The sequence below is a fragment of the Aegilops tauschii genome, chromosome 2, assembly GCF_002575655.3.
Source record: "Aegilops tauschii subsp. strangulata cultivar AL8/78 chromosome 2, Aet v6.0, whole genome shotgun sequence".
NCBI classification, from domain to species: Eukaryota; Viridiplantae; Streptophyta; class Magnoliopsida; order Poales; family Poaceae; genus Aegilops; species Aegilops tauschii.
In genome coordinates this window covers 443,136,714-443,152,969 of record NC_053036.3, presented here as the reverse complement: position 1 = coordinate 443,152,969, position 16,256 = coordinate 443,136,714, and the positions used below count along the sequence as shown (strand labels likewise).

The 16,256-nt window shown below is 43.7% G+C and overlaps 2 protein-coding genes across 16 annotated transcripts; both read left to right on the top strand.

Moving 5' to 3' along the window:
• Positions 1 to 585: 585 nt before the first annotated feature.
• Positions 586 to 4,597, top strand: LOC109781093 (uncharacterized). Of its 7 annotated transcripts, none has more exons than XM_020339676.4 (5): positions 615 to 1,113; positions 1,943 to 2,058; positions 2,233 to 2,395; positions 2,574 to 2,657; positions 4,366 to 4,597. In XM_020339676.4, the coding sequence occupies exons 1-3, from the start codon at positions 890 to 892 to the stop codon at positions 2,343 to 2,345; spliced, it is 453 nt and encodes a 150-aa protein (XP_020195265.2). In that variant the 5' UTR covers positions 615 to 889; the 3' UTR covers positions 2,346 to 2,395; positions 2,574 to 2,657; positions 4,366 to 4,597. The 7 variants fall into 7 exon arrangements, 6 of the variants coding, with proteins under 6 accessions (XP_045089078.2, XP_020195265.2, XP_073364861.1 ...); XM_073508760.1 differs by having other exon boundaries at positions 2,560 to 2,657; XM_073508759.1 differs by lacking the exon at positions 4,366 to 4,597 and adding an exon at positions 3,429 to 3,643.
• Positions 4,598 to 8,654: 4,057 nt separating this feature from the next.
• On the top strand, positions 8,655 to 14,648 carry LOC109781091 (uncharacterized). 9 transcript variants are annotated; one of them, XM_073508768.1, is made up of 10 exons: positions 8,655 to 8,943; positions 9,019 to 9,124; positions 9,996 to 10,075; positions 10,527 to 10,625; positions 11,118 to 11,190; positions 11,517 to 11,885; positions 12,293 to 12,429; positions 12,896 to 13,049; positions 13,910 to 14,110; positions 14,194 to 14,648. In XM_073508768.1, the coding sequence occupies exons 2-7, from the start codon at positions 9,104 to 9,106 to the stop codon at positions 12,311 to 12,313; spliced, it is 663 nt and encodes a 220-aa protein (XP_073364869.1). In that variant the 5' UTR covers positions 8,655 to 8,943; positions 9,019 to 9,103; the 3' UTR covers positions 12,314 to 12,429; positions 12,896 to 13,049; positions 13,910 to 14,110; positions 14,194 to 14,648. The 9 variants fall into 9 exon arrangements, with proteins under 9 accessions (XP_073364869.1, XP_073364868.1, XP_073364867.1 ...); XM_073508767.1 differs by having other exon boundaries at positions 12,814 to 13,049; XM_020339672.4 differs by lacking the exon at positions 12,293 to 12,429 and adding an exon at positions 10,804 to 10,843 and having other exon boundaries at positions 8,670 to 8,943; positions 11,118 to 11,138; positions 12,814 to 13,049.
• The last annotated feature ends 1,608 nt before the right edge of the window (positions 14,649 to 16,256 follow it).

The window sequence follows — 16,256 nt, the reverse complement described above, 5'->3', positions numbered from 1 at the left end:
GGACTTCGGGGACTGGACCGCCAACGCGTCACCTGACGCAGAAGGCTGGGCCGGCGAGGTGCAGGACCCCGGGGAGTAGCTGTCGGAAGTGGACATCGTCATCTCGCTGCAGCGGAGCTGCTCCACCTCGCCCTACTGTGATCTTGGCGACGACGTCCTGAACGGCGTCAGCCCCAAATACTCAGCGAGGAGGTCGAGAACGACATGGGGTTTCCATTCCCGGCGCTCGATGAGGACGACATCGACGGCGAGGCAGGGCAGGCATGATGTTTCAGACTTCTGACGAAACTGAAACTGCACTGATGCAGGCCGGGGCGGACAATTTGGGGTACACCGCTGGGGCATCGACCAAAAATTACCTCCGACGCAAAACGTCCGGCCCGTGACCCATCCGGACAAAAACGGACGGTTTGGGTAGTCCGGATGGGTGTGGCCGGTGCGGATGCCCTAACCATCTATCCAAGGTTACTTTGCAGAATTATTCACGTAAGTTATGCAAATTGACACAATATAATTCAGGGTATTTTCAATTAAACCTAGGTCAAATGACGAAATTGCACCCACTGAATGTGGGCCGGCTGGGTCGAAGCAACCGGTTCGACCGAGCCGGTCAACCCAGTCCACGCCCCGCGTCGTCCTCCCCTTCTCCTCTTCCTCGCTCTTGCGACCGAAATCGCCGCCGCCGCCGCCGCTCAACCCCGGCCGCCTCCGGTGGTTTCTGCCGCCGTCGCCTAGCGCGAACGACGCACCTAGCCGCCCTTTATCATCTCCTCCTCTTAGATTTTCCGGGCGCCTCCTCGTGCGGCTGTGCCCTACTCCGCATGGGAGCTAGGGTTTGCGCCCCTCGTCGGAGTTGAACTCCGGCGGCCGTCCTGGTGCTCGGGTGGTCATGGTCGCCGCCCCCTCCCCCGCCCTAACCGCCGCGGACGCGAGGCAGGCCGCGGCGAGGAAGAAGGAGGACGACGACGAGGAGGTCGTCTGCTTCATCTGCTTCGACGGTGGAGACCTCGTCGTCTGCGATTGGAGGTGCGACGCCGCAGTGCGCGACTTCTTCCTGATTGCAGTCAGTGCCGCTGCCGTCTCCAAGCTGCAGAGTCCCGTTCCTTTCCGCCCGTGCGTTTCCTCAGCGTGAGATCGATCGGGATGTCCCTAATCTACTGTGTGTACTTTTAACTGAATTTCCGACAGTGCGTTTGCTCAGCGTGAGATGGATCATCGAGGTTAGTGTGCCAGCACCGCACTCTGCTCAGCGTGAGATTTCCGACAGTTAACTAATTAGTCTTATGAGCTTTATTAGTGCACTACATGGTTACATCGCTCTGCAATTCTGCATTTCTTTACTTCTGATATCCTCGCTTTTCTCCATACTTGTTTAGCGGTATATTTAACTGTAAATGATAACAATATTCTGTGCATTTATGCACTTCTTCAGTAGGCAAGAACGCTAGGTAAAGAAATGATGTAAATCTCCTTCGTCTATTTATACAAGGACATGGTAACCGCCCCAGTTTCTTTATTAGTGAAACCAAACATCTGGCTCAATACATCAATCTATGGGCATAGACATTTGTAGGGGTTTACACCTTATGTGCTATTCTTTTGCAGATCGGCAGAAATAGCCTTAGCCAATTCCAAATAATGAAAGTTCAAAACAGGCAAACTAAAACGTTTGCTGCTATATGATACACACTGAATACACCCAGATAGCCTTCTTTTGTTTGTGTTGTGATCTGCCGATTCCTGTTTTAGCAATCCTTATTTGTTGATTCAAAGTCACAGAGTTATTGAAGTTAGGTTTCTCGTAGCTACACGGGCAGGCTGCTTAGCATTGCACTAACTAGTTTGGTGGTAGAAAAGTTTCTGTTCCAGTTCTTCCCTATGTTGGTCTTCACTTGCTATTTTCAACAGCCACATGAACTTAATGTATTCTTTTTTTATTCAGTTGCCACACGTGCTGCCATCTGAAAAAGCATTTTATGCTGCTGTATCTTCCCTTGGCATCTACAGCAAAGATGTTTACGATGGAAAGGGGCTATTTAGCGCCGCTTGTGTTTGGTGGTAAGTTTCTTTATTTTTTTCCTTCCACGGAACTAATTAAAACAAGTTAGAGCAGAATTATGGCAGAAACAAGAGACTATTGTTGTTATATGTTCTTAAATTATTAGAGTTTCCTTACCAATACATTTGCAATATGGTTCGTTCCTACTCTGATGCTTGCTCTCTTGATGCCAGGATGTTTCGTGCTTATGGACATGACAAAGTCTGGGTTTTGGATGGAGGTTTGCCCCAGTGGCGTGCTTCTGGGTATGGCGTGGAATCAAGTGCCTCCAGCGATGCTATCTTAAAAGCTAGTGCTGCTAGTGAAGCAATCGAGAAGGTTTACCAGGGGCAGTCGGTAACTTTTTCTATTCTTCTCTTCTATGTTTTATGCTACAGTAATAACCATACTTCGCTGAATTAAATCACACCATGAGTCTTTTTGATCATTTGCTTTCAGTCTGTCATGGTTTGCTGAAGAATGTTCTTTTGACATCATTGTTTTTCTATACTGAGCTGAAGCTTGCTGCTTCCAGGACATGGATAGAGGAGATTATTTTGAATTAAGTTTGGGCAAAAAAGACCTGGACAGATCAAAGAAATACATCCAGACGTTGCAGGTATCACCATATTCCATTGCTATTACTATATTTGTATTAGTACCCCGATATTAGTATGTGGTTCATTTTCCAGATTTGATATTAGTAGCCTGAGAAATAATATATTGGAAAAACTTAAATTTATTGGAAAAACATTTGCTGTTGGACAGTTATGATTTTTAGTGTCTACGCTGATGGTTTCATATTCAGTTGTTGTGATGATGATAATTGTTATGATTTATTCCTTTACAATGATCTGTAGCTGCTGTAGTGGATTATTACATGATTCTGGACCATGATATGCTCAGTTTTACACATGTAAAATATAGATTTCCCAGTGGCATGTGTATTGAGATGCCTTACTTGTTCGTCTATTGATTACTTGGTTATTTGTGACTTCTGCTGCTCTAGTGCTTGCTTTAGATGATCTGATTTTCAATAAGTGCATGTTATAACACTAAAAACATTATGATCATCAAAGTAGTGTACTCTCTTGCCAAGTATTTCTCAGTACAGGAGTTCAGTTAGTGATATTGCTCTGCTAATTCACAACTACATGAAGTACCATATAACTTGAGAAATCCTCAACTCTGATCCTAGCTGCAACTACTTCACAAAGTTGGGACTGAAACCAACTTTCTGTTAATTCACAAAGTTGTCTATTTTCTCTTTCTATTCTAATCTTTCTGTTAAAGTGTTATTGTATTTACTATGCACATCGGGGCCAAGAGGCTGTCTACAAGCCTAGAACTCGAGTGTAACTTGCTTCTTGTCAAGCTTATTTTCTTTCAGAGTTAAATTGCGTTAAATATTTCTTTTGGCCATTAATTTTCTTGTCGAGCTGTCGCGTGTGGAGGAGCAGGCGAGCTGCTGCTGCTGGAGATCATGTGCTCCTGCTAGATCTTCATTGTTAGGTCGAAACTGAATGTTGGTGTGGTTGATTTTGATTTGAATTGTAAACGGAATGTCGTGGTTGATTTGAAATCTAAATTGAAATGTACTGTTTATAGCTGTTGTACTATCTGTGTAAAAGCATGGCTGTAATGGATTTGTATTGGAAATGGTGCATGAAAAGTGCCTCTAATATAATTATAGTAGGCACTATTGAATTTGTCTTAGAAGGAATAAAGAGGCAATATTAATAGTGCCTCCACATGTTGCTTTAGAAGGCACTTTTGAAATTGCCTACAAAGATAAATATAGACAATCTAAATAGTGCCTCTAAATCTCACTTTAGAAGGCACTTTTGAAATTGCCTAGAAAGAAATAAAGAGGTAATATCACTAGTGCCTTCCTCTAACTTTAGAAGGCACTTTTCATGTTGCCCCTAAAGATATATAGAGGCAAAATCAATAGTGCCTCTAAATCTCACTTTAGAAGGCCCTTTTTAGGAGTGTCACTAAATACCTTTCTAGTTTAAACATTCCCTAGCACTTTTTTTATGCCTTTAGAAACAATTATAGGCACTTTTGATACTTTAGAAGGCACTTTTGAGTGCCATCTATTTGAGGACGTGGTGTAGTGCTCCCTCCGTCCCTGTATCTAGTCCTCTTTTAGTGTGTACGTTCGCTTGAACGTACACACTAAAAGAGGACTAGATACATTTGCTTCACAAAGCTAAAACATCTTATATTTTGGGACGTTGGGAGTAATTCATAAGTGTAATTTTTTCCTTATATGACACTGCCGTTTGATCCGTCTGTCATGTCATTCCGTCAAATGTTTTTAGGGTGGACTAAAATACCCTTGACGTCTAGGAAGGAGACGCACTGGGCATCGGCGTGCTTGCCGACGAGCACGGGGGGCCTAGTCCAGTGAGAAGGCGTGCGGTGCAGTGCTCGTGGCCTGCTCTACATCCAGCAATGAGGTGTGCTGGCGGAGCAGCAGGATGGGCGAGGCGTGAGATTAGGATCAGTAGCTGGATGCTCTTGCATGTACTTTAGATCGATAAAAAAAAGAACGAAAAAACAAAAGAGCCGCAGGATGTTAATTTGCGCACAAACTCTCTCTCGCAATCCAGTTTCAGTGCTTTGTCTTCAGGTTATTAGCAGCTAGTCACGGTTCGGCGACTACAGCGCGTCCCTCCTGTCCTACCTACCTCGTCCCGCCTGTATGCGTGCTGGACTTCTGCTTTTAGCCGACGCACGTAAACAGTACTGTGTTGTTGAAATAAAATTGATTCCATGACTAGCTAACATGTTTTGGGCCCTGTTTGGTATTTTAACCCTGAGCAATACAACAACATTTGTTTTGTAATTTGTTTGTCACTAGGGGCAAAAGCATCTTTCTAGTCTTCAACTAACACTGTTTGCTATCAAAATGCACTAGTCTCATATAAGGCAAAAATATTTACACTACGTGTCAAATAAGGGAGTGAAAAAGTTTCGTGTCAAATAAGGAATCATATTTGGAAGTAGTGTCAAATGAGGAATTCTCTCCATTTTTAGAGCTGTTTTAAGATACCCTCAAATGAATAACAACCATTCATTTGAGTGGATCTAAAGGCCCTAAATATATTATACTAGTGCTAAAAAGAAGACTAGTATAAATTATACTACTCATCAAATCAGCACTAGTATAACAGGCCGGTGTCGGGGCCCGGCCCAAAATCCTTCCAGCCCCAACGTAGCGCCGCCCGACCCCAGACCTGGTCAACTTCATTCATCGATCCCAAATCTCATCCTAAATCCCGTCTGTCCCCTCCAACCCCTCCTTCGCATCGCCTCCTTAGTCCGGCGTTCGTCGTCGTCGAGCGCGTTCCTTCGGGATATATGCCACGAGTATCGGATCGGAGTGCTGAGGAAGGCGGCGCCCTTGACCTGGCGGCAGGAGTCGGCGGAGGCGGTGTCCGCCGTGCTGCTGGGCTGGCCATGGCCTTCCTTGGCTCGTGCAGGATTGTTGGTTCGGCTGGCCCCGGCTATGTGGAAGACGGCCGATGCGGCGGCCGTGGTGATCCAGCACCCCCGCGCATGGAGGCCTAGCGCCTATTCAGGCGGCCCTAACCGGCCTCCACGTCTCAGGTTGTGGAGGCGCTAGATAAACTGCATTGATTAACATAAACCGATATCATAAATCAAACCACTTTAATTATCAAATTAAATAATTGGTGCACCGTGCCACCGTTCATTTGGCACCGGGGCTAGCAGGGAAGCACCATGTCCAGGCCAGCCCGATGCTCTGCGACCAGGCCATTGGTCCTTTACCGCCAGAGGTCGTCAAACCACTCCCAAGCTGCGGCCGAATTACGAGGCCACGACGCTCCGCCACGCCCGTGCGGGGCCGCCTCCGTCACGGCGGCGGCGCTCGCGCTCCTGGCCATCCTCGCCGTCGCGCTCGGTAGCAGGCCAGCAGCTGTGGACGATTAACTCTCACCCAGATCGAGAAAGAATTAGAAGTTGGGCCTAATTTGTTAGTATTTTTCCCAAATAATTATAAGTTGGGCTAACTGGGCCAAAATTTTCTCAGCCGTTAGATGAGATTATACTAGTCTTATTTGGGGAGTAGTAAAAGGTACCGTAGAAGTTGCCCATTTTTATTAGGGTAGCTTGTAATGTTGGGAGTCGGCTTCGGGTTTTAAAAAATTTCGGTCCTAAAATAACGTGAACCGATCGGTCATCTGAGTAAGTACTAACCGAGCAGTTCGGTGTCCCGACAATTCGGTCCGGTCTTCCGTTAAGACCGAATTCACCGATAAATTAACATGAACGTCATGTGATTTCTAGATCTCATACTCCAATCAAAGAAATACAAAGAAGTTGCCATCACGATTCAATCAAATGAATAGCAGAAAATCAGAGAGAAGGAGCGCCGGCTGCAGACCGCCGCCACCGTCGCCTGCTAGGTGCAAAGGAGGAGCGCCGGCTGCAGGCCACCGCCGGCCGCCGGGGTGCAGAGGATCGTTGGCTGCAGGTCAACGCCATCGCCGCCCTTTTGGGTGAAGAAATTGAGCGTTGGCTGCAGGCTACGACCGCCGGACAGATTGAAGTGGAGTAGGCGCGGCGCATGTGCAGGCCACGGTACAGATCGAAGAGGAGGAGGGTGGAGGCAGGGGGTCGAGGCGTTGGACTGCTGGAGGCCTGGAGTGTTGTGGATGCTCTGGATGTTGTGATGTGTACTATACGGGAGAAGGCAGAGATTCAAGGTTGTAAGTACTACTCTACTGTGCTGGGTTACGTACACTGTTGGGCCATTTGTACATTATATAATCGGTTCCTTCGGTCACTTCGGGTAACTTTGGCTGAACACCGAACATCCCGATTTAAATTCGGTTCTTGGAAAGTGAGGACCGAATCAATGACCGGAATTTTCGGTTTCGGTCTATTCGGGTTTTTTGGTTCGGTTCGGTCCTCGGTTAATATGCCCACCCCATCTGATCACGATCGTATGATGTGGACACTGGGCCGTTCCTTTACGACCCATGACGCCACGCCACGTGCTCAAGGCTGCTCTGTTGATGACAACTATCTTTTCACATATTTGGGTACTGTACTATTGTATGGCCACGGCCACAAACCCTCCAAAGGTGCACGATGATGACTCTTGCGTGGACATACAATAAATACTTCCTCCGATTCAAAATAAGTGTCATCCACTTAGTACAAAGTTTGTACTAGCTTAGTATAAAATTTGAGACAGTTACTATGGATCGGAGGGAGTAGTAAACAATAATGGATGCGGGTTTTTGTAGCTTAAGCTACATTTAGGTCGTTTTTTTTGGAAAATTTAAAAACTACATTTGAAAGTTTCAAAAAATAAGGAAACATGTACCTAGATGTTGGCAATAATTTATTCTATGGCATGCAAAAAGCGCAACTCGAAATTATTTATATTTTAGGCTGTACAATAATAACAAAAGTCTTGATCTAAACTACTCCGAATTATGTTTGAAACCTCCGAATTATGTTTGATTTGTCATTTTTTGCATGGCCCCAAATACTAGGTGTTTCGAGTTAAGATTTTTCACGTTTGTAGAGTACATTATTATCAAATCTAGAAATGATTTTCATAATTTTCAAAATCAGGCCGGGAGCTCGATTGGTAGGCATCTCCTAAATGACCTTCCCCACCTCCTCCTCCGTGAGATTTTGTAAACTTTGACTCATGTCTTTTAGAGAGGGAAATCGTGTGTAAATGCATATGATTAGTCCAATGAAGAACCTATTTCTTAGTCTTAGGGTTGCACATGCGTGCACCACTAAGACACATAATAGCAAAATTAGAGCAAAACATAATAGCAGATGTTTTTTTGGTTTAACTCGGAAAATTGTTAGATTCGTCATTTTGGTGTGGCCAAAACATAAAGTTTTTTGAGATGAAATTTTACACGTCGGAAGGGTACGTTGTTACCAACATCTAAATTTTATGGAACCATGGACTCATATATAGTGCCACCATGCTGAACACATGCAGTCGACGGCCGTCTACGTGTAGACCTGACGGTTGCATGCAGGTCTCCAAAACCAAAATCGTCCATTGCATCCTTCCAACCCAAATCAGATCAGACGATAAAGCACCAAAGCACGAACCCCCAAAAAATGCAATCTACGGACAAGCCTACACATTGAAGTTGATTCAACTTACCATGAAATATGATCAATTTGGGACACAATACCAAGATCATGAAAAGGTTTTATATTTATTATATATTTTATTTTGACAACTCAGAAAATGTATCAAGTTATTTTTAAAAAAAAATCAGCGTCTAACCGAAGTTGCGAGGAAGGGCTTCGTGGCACGCACAAATTAGTACTGAAATTCCGCATGACTTAAAAGATATTCAACTAACCCATACCAACGTACAAGCGTGCCTGTAAACTTTGCAATTTTCTTAGGCGAGTTTGATACATCTCTATCTCTATCTCTACCTACTAATAAACCGGCGGTTGTTGCTGGTCGTACGTCATCGGGCATTTTGCAAAAAAGTCCCTCAATTTATCAGAATTCAACCCGCAGTCCTATCTTAAATGGATATCTAAGAAAACATTTTGTTTTTGCACAAAACACCCTGGCGTTCAGAGTATTCAACGCGCGGTCCGAGCAGCTTTGGAAAGAAAATGAAATACAACCACACACGCACGGGCTCGCCTCCTCTCCCTCTCGCCCACGAAGTCACCGCCGCCGCCGCCCACGCCGGCCGCTTCCGGCGAGCTACGGCGCCGCGCAGCACGGCCCCGAGCTCCCCATGCTCCGCGCCTCCCTCCCCTCCGGCCATATTCTCATCTCCCGGCCTCTACTGCCCGCTCGCAACCACACCCCCGTGGCTAGGGTTCCGGGCAGTGCTTCGCCGGCGCGTCTCCGGCGGCCCCAGGTTTGTCCCTCCTTCCTTCTTGTCCGGGATCCGCCACCCCTAGACCTCACCTTCTCTTCATATCCTCTGCTGCAGATGCAGATGGAGCACGCCATGAGAGTTCCCCATCCACCATGGTCGCCGTCGTCAAGGGCTTCTTCAAGGAAATGTGAAGGACGCCATGGACCTGCAGCTACTCAAGGTTTTATTCCACCTTTCCTCTTATATCAAGTTCTAACAGTACATTGGGGGAGTGGGGGCGGAGAAGGCACCCCACCTGAACTTTCATTTCTCAAGCCTCAAGCGGCGACAGTACCTGGCAACACGAGGTCAGGGAGTGTTTTTTACTGGTTACGTCCAAAGTGGAGAGCTAAGAACAACAGCCTGAAGGAAACTATACAGAGAGAGCTAGGAGGATTGGTTTCCAGTCCAGGAGTGAGCTCCTGTCTTTTGATTTGAAATGAAACACCCACTGGGAGAGGTCTGTAGCTGCTGCTTTCGTGAGGCTGGTCATGGAGGGGCGCATGCCCTGAGGTGTGTGTGTGTTAGCTATGACGAGAAAACATATGAAGTTTCTGCTATTGTTAAGCCTGATGTCGAAGAGTTGAAATGATTTGTGAATCTCTGTGCACGTAAATGGAACACTGGACAAGTTAAGCCATGTGTATTCCATCTCCTTTAATATATTGCTTGTGATTGGCCTAATAGAGAGTCTGCAAGACGTGATTTCTATTCAAAGCATCTCATCCAGATCACTTTACAATACTTTTCTTCATATCTAGAAAATGCGTGTATGCATATAAGTTTCGTGAACAATTTTTTTGAATATCCAGGTCACTTTATGCATATCCAGATCACTTTACAAACAGAACAAATGCGTGTATTCCTTTTTCATCATATCCATATCTAGAAAAGCATTCCTCCATGTAATAGGGTTTTTGAAAGCAGTATGCATATATGTTTCGTGAACAATTTTTTTTTGTTATTGCAACCATTAGAAAGAATCTTACTGGATTGTCCTGGAAAATATTAGTCTTCTATTGCCGATAACTAGATCCGTGTTAACTCAATAGGGTGATCTAGCGAGTTATCTTGAGACAAAAGGTCGCCTGCAATCTTATAAGGTGATCAGATTTGCCCTTGAGACTGCAAGGTATGTTAGGATTCATGACATATGTATCTTCTTTTCCTATTTTTTCCTTTTAAAGCTGTAACTACCATTTGAGAATTGACTTAAACTGCTCGCATTAGTGCATCATTTTGTAGTCACCTGAAAATAATGTAGCATTGACTGAAACTGCTCACCATTTGAAGTATTGACTGAAACATTAACTACCATTGAAGTATTTTCTTTATTTTTTTGACTAGAAAAGCCTGAAGATGAATTAAGTTGATTCATGTAGATGAAATGGTTTTCCATTTCCATTTGTGTCGTTTCAGTGAAACAAAATGATATTGCAGCTCTTTTCATTTATGTGTTGTTTTAGTGCATTATTATCTTCCATGATTTGTTTTTCACTGATACATTTTGTTGCATATATGGAGGCCATCTGCTATTCTGCTGATATTTCTTATTATATCATCTTGTTTGCGAACTTAAAAAGGTCCCTCAAAGAGAAGCGTTTTTCATATGCTCCTGAATCTGGTGTGCGGTATGATGGAGTTTACAGATTGAGAACTGTTGGAGGAAGACTGGTATTCAGGTAATTTTACTTTACTTCCTGTACAGAGGTTCCACATGCTGCTCTCTACTTTGTTCCTGTACAAGGCCATAGCTACTATAAGGTGATGATATGCTACAGTGTGCAGTTTGCTTTATGTTCGTTTTGTTCATTTGATTGACCCTGAAAAAACTGATTCCACCGCATCTCTTTATGACAGCATGTTGTCCTTTGGTTTCACTTCCTGTAATGTCCGTAAGGTTAGTTTTAAAGAGATGTATGATTCTATTCAGTTCTAATTTTAGAAGAACAAACAATTGTTAAAGAATGCCCATTACTACTGGTTCTGATATGTAGAGGGATGGCATTTGTTCATTTGATTGCTAAAGCCAACATCTAAATAGTGAAGGACGTAACTGATAAATCATCACAACAATTCCCGGCGCAGCAAAGCATGCATGTTCATCTAGATCCAAGCAGCTCTTTTCAGATCAATTAAGGAATCAATCTCACGATGGTTTATGCTTGATGCAGCGGAGGGTCACAGATTCACAGGTGTAAGGATCAGTACAATTGGGCCTCGCATTATTTTTTTCCAGAATTGGGTGTGCGTACTCTCTAAACTGAATTGAGTGAGCTAAATCTGTGCATCTAAATTGTAGTCTGTAGCTTTATGTGTTACGTCTTAAGGTTCAAATTGAAGATTGCCTTTGGGAGTAGTTTTAGTTGGTAGAAGTTTCAGGCTACAAATACGCACACATTATGTGCTTAATGTGTGGCATAAACATGATCAGTTTTATGTTTAGAAACCAAATCACTGTCCACCCATTTATTTTTTCATGAGTATTTTGTGTTGAAATCAGATCACCGTTCACCTGTTCTGTGTATTGTTGTCTTTAATATTTTTTTGCTGATTCTCAATAAAATGCTCAGTTTCAGGATGTGATTTTCAGTTTTAGGCATTTGGTACTTTCGGCATCGAGAAAAAAAATTGTTCCTCTGAGCGTGTGCCTTCAAATGCAAAGTTCTGACTATGATTTCGCGTGCAACCATAGCGCCGTTGGCCGCTCTGCCTACCGAGTGCCACCCCGCCGCCTCCTCCCACCCCCCACCTGGGACCTCACCGCCCGCTCCCCGCCCGACACACCCACAACGCTTGAGGCTGAGCAGACGCCATTGGCCCGTGGGCACGGAAACAGAGTCCAGGATGGTGATGGTGCCAAGGAGGACTCTCAAACGTCGACCGATTGCATCGTTGCTGCCGTACCAATGGAGTGGCGCTGCTCCAACCACTCTGAGATGGTATTCCTCTCTCTTTCTTTCCTGACAGAACTAAGAATCTTGTGTCAACCTCTTTTTTAAATAAAGTACAACCTGCTAGCTACCTGATGGGCACTGTCTCTGAACTTTTCAACCCCTTCAGTTCTGCCGATGCACTGTAGACTCTAACAATGGTGGAAAGGAATCAGATTCCAATGAAACTAGCACTACTGTGTTTTTACACAGTTGCCTTTTTTGCTAAATTAACTAGCTTCTTCATGGTAGAGTAGGTACAAAGATACTCTCTGATGAATTTTATTGGTACTGTGTAAAGTAGAAAGCCTGACACTACTTCGTTGGTAACCGAGTTAACCAATCGCAGAACTAGAAACAAGTAGGTGACAGGAAGATTTGTGGATTGTGAAACTTTTACTCAATCTTATCCCCAGGCCGCACAACATTTTCTTTAGCAAAGGTGTCTCTGTTGCTGAGATTCTTACAGATGGCTGGGAGTCGGCGCAAAGTACATGGACACATTGGTGCTATATTTTAAAATTGTGAAACAGCATCCAAGCTACTTGTGAAGGTGTCAATTTCTGCATTGATAAAGATTCAATTATACTTCTGATGGGATTTTTTCTGTTAGCTATCTGTACAAGAGAATGAACTTGAGAAATATTAATTTCTAGATAAATTTCTTTGGAAAGTGAAGCTTCCCCTGAAAATTAAAGTTTTTCATGGCTGGTTTTGAAAAAATAAACATACTTACTAAAGTCAATTTATTCAAACGATGTTTTCAGGGAGATAAAACCTGTCAATTACGTGGTAGAGATGAGATTATTGACCACTTAATTGCTGGTTGCTAAGTTGATCTAAACCATTTTGCAATGTGCATTGAACCCGAAAACTCTACCTGATACTGTTGTGACTTATTTAGCTCTTGGTTGTTGTATTATGTATTGTTCTGAAGGAGATTAGATCTTCAGAAGAAACTCCAATGCATCGAAGATTAAAAGAAAATCATGAAGACTCACATGCATATTGTTCACCAGACTCATCAATGGCATCATACGACTCATAACACCACCGACTTGACCACAAATCAGCCGCTGGTTGCATGCCGTAGCACTATCAGTTCCTTGTGGTGATCGTGGTTACTTGAAGCTGACGAGGATGGATGATGGTTGGTTTTGGTGGAGAGATCAGGTGCATATGAACAACCTATTATCTTCCATTTTTTGTTTTTCATCATTCAACGGGACAATTTCCTAATTCTTTTTTTAGTACTGTCTGGAAAGGTTATTAGTACATATAGGTTTGTCAAAATTTATTAGCACATATGAGGTTCTTTGTTCGGACCCCTTTTGGCTCTACATAATTCTTTGGAGTGGGATTCTAGATAGATGCTTTTATTGATTTTCTCTCATTGCAACGTACGGGTATATTTACTGTAATAATAAAGTCAGAAGGAGAAGGGCGAGGTCCAGATGGAGCTCTGCCAGTTCCGCCGCTTTCATATCTCGACTGTTGCTGCTAGCTCTACTCTGCTCAACGATAAATTCTGTGTGGTTAGTTAATTTACTAGGTAAATTGCATAGCTCAGTAGCATGCACACATGAACGCTCAAGTTACATGTTTGGTCAGCCATTCCCTGCCAGCCTATGGCTAGGCTTCCCAGCGGATTCCTTCTACATTCCACATTCTATGTGTTGCCGAGTCGTACAGCCGCATGGATTGGGCAATATGTATTTTGGATTGGGTTCAAAGAGGAAATCATTGAGCATTTGTATCAACTATCTATGACCTCAAGTTCACATGAGTCGCGCTTCTTTACTTTCACGACATATGACACTCAGCAGATCAATTGGTGTCATCTCCAGATTCCTCTCATTATGTTGTTTCATTTATCTTAACAAGTTTCACTGGGAGATACATGCATGAAACATGGTTTTTTTTTGTGCGCATCAAACATAGTTAAGATTGCTTTTGTTGTGAAAAAGAAAAGTTATTGTTCTAAAGATCTCTATTCTGAATCCTAGATCTCATGCTTGATTTTTTTGCACAAGTTTTTTAGGCCTGATGAGTATCAAATGCCATGAGAAATTCAAAAATTCCATGGGAAGAATGAAGACAGCTAGCAAGGTTGGGTTCTCCGAGGAATGCCCATCCGAGCTGGCTATGGGGACGATGACTCAAGGGATGGACACGGCGATCATGCTTAACCAGTTGGGCAATCCGAAGTGGAGTTGTAACCTGGTCGTGGAGAGGTGCTTGCCACATTGCTTGATTGATTGAAGATTGCCTCTCTATGATTATTAAACTATAATTTTACTTTATCACATTGTTTCAGACAGGCAGAGATGATTTTAGGGCGTCGCCTGGTTTGCCGGGGCGGCGCCCAGCCGGACCTTCTGGGGATGACGCTATGATTTGGGGAGCAGCAGTGCGGCGAGGCTGGTTTCCCGCATTCGGGCGTGAGGTTGATGGAGGAGACTAGACTGATGCGTGGCTGTTGACGCTCCCATCCGGCAACACCGACCAAGCGGACGCGTCCCAGATCAATGGCTATCCGGCAACACCGACCAACGGCGGATGCGTCCCAGATCAATGCCAGAAAAATCACATCGTCGATCGTAAGTGCTCCAGACTTCGCGCAGCTCCTGCTGTACTCCGTCGGTCACATGTACCATGAACATGGAGTGTCGCATGTAGTTTGTTGCTTTACAAAAGAAGAAGATGCTTGATGCCTTGTTTTGTTGACGACATTTATTAATGACTTGCAGCAACAGTACGCTGCTTCAGTTATTGGCCGGGAGCTACAACTACTTATCATAAAATATGCCAAATACAATGATTTTATTATGTAGAAGTACAAATAAAAATATTATTATGTAGTTTCATGTTGAAGAAATACAATTATTTTACTATGTAGAAGTAGAAATATTATTTGCACCATGAGGTCGTCACTGCAAGTAGTTGTATGTTTCATTTGCACCTTTTCATGCGGAAGAAAAACAAACAAGAGACCCTCCTTGGCCAGGCTTCCGGTGGAAGTATGGAGATGCTCTGGTTCAGAATCTTATAACGTGAATTATTGAATATTACGCATTGTTTTAAATCAATTTATTGAGTTAGGGACATAAAAAAATTGATTTTTTAGTAACAGGGAGTACGTGTTGTCCTTTTTTAGGGGAAGAGAGGTTTTTTAGGGAAGGGGAAGAGAGTACATGTTGTCTGTGTATGTGTCGATCGAGGTCCAGCTTAGGCCAAGCCCAAAAAACAGTGCAAAATATAATTACAAATGAAATATAATTTTCCAAAAAAATGTTCATCATAAAAACGATTCCATTTTTTAGAAATGTTCTCAAAATTACAAAAAAAAACACCTTCTCAAAAAATATATATTCATGTTTTTATGAACAATAATAAGTAAGATCGATTTAAAGACTATTCCATGTGACTACTCGTTCATCGGATGAAAGTGCGGAGCTGAAGTAGGTCTTTAGTCTTGGCGAACGCCGTTAGGATGGCTTCTTCACGTCCGAATTTTATGGTCCAAAATGCTATGCTCAATGTAATCTTATTTTCGACGTTTGCCAAAATTGGATATGAGAGGTGTTGCACAATGCTATGTTTTAAATATTTTTGCCCGTTGCAACGCACGGACATTTGTACTAGTATTGATTAATTTCACAGAAGAATAATTGCTTATTAAAACTCATACTAAATTAATAAAAACTATAAGAACGTCAACATATTGATCAATGCCAACGAAAAAATTACTATGTTGCTCCGTGACAACGCACGGGTATTCAACTAGTGTTAAAACTTTGACTCTTGTCTTTTAGAGAGGGAAATCGTGTGTAAACGCATATTATTATTCCAATGATGAAACTATTTCTTAGGGTGGCACATGCGTGTACCACTAAGACACATAATGGTAAAATTAGAGCAAAACATATGTTACATGATTTAAGCTGAATAAACCTAGAGAAAATAACTGTTCGTACTATTAACATGTTTAGGATAAAATTAACCTAGACACATTAGGGTTTGTGGCTATGACCAAACATACTTGTGCACGTTCCGTGCCGGGTACGGCGTACGGGGCGGAAGGAACTGCCCAGTATCCGCGCTGTACGATCGTGATCGGCTTCACGGCCAAGCCGGCAACCCCCGCCGTCCCACCATCTGCGCCGCTCGCTGCCGGCACCCAATGGAAGCCCGTACGCTAGCAGAGGTGCGCGCCGCCAACGAGGACATGTTGTACAGCTTGTACTTCCCGGCCGGCGGGCGCGCCCCTCCGGTGGCGGTGGTCGGCTGCGTCTGCCTCGACTACCTCAGGTGCAGCGAGTGCGAGCGCATCCTGGGCCAATCCTTCCACGCGATCGAGCACGCCGTCCTCGAGAAGCA

Coding starts and splice junctions, on each gene's coding strand:
- LOC109781093 (XM_020339676.4), top strand. CDS start 890: ATGGTCGCCGCCCCCTCCCCCGCCCTAACCGCCGCGGACGCGAGGCAG. Junction 1,114..1,942: donor AGTCCCGTTCCTTTCCGCCC/GTGCGTTTCCTC, acceptor TTTTTTATTCAG/TTGCCACACGTGCTGCCATC. Junction 2,059..2,232: donor AGCGCCGCTTGTGTTTGGTG/GTAAGTTTCTTT, acceptor TCTTGATGCCAG/GATGTTTCGTGCTTATGGAC.
- LOC109781091 (XM_073508763.1), top strand. CDS start 10,372: ATGATATTGCAGCTCTTTTCATTTATGTGTTGTTTTAGTGCATTATTA. Junction 10,626..10,803: donor GGAGGAAGACTGGTATTCAG/GTAATTTTACTT, acceptor TCTTTATGACAG/CATGTTGTCCTTTGGTTTCA. Junction 10,844..11,117: donor CTTCCTGTAATGTCCGTAAG/GTTAGTTTTAAA, acceptor TGCTTGATGCAG/CGGAGGGTCACAGATTCACA.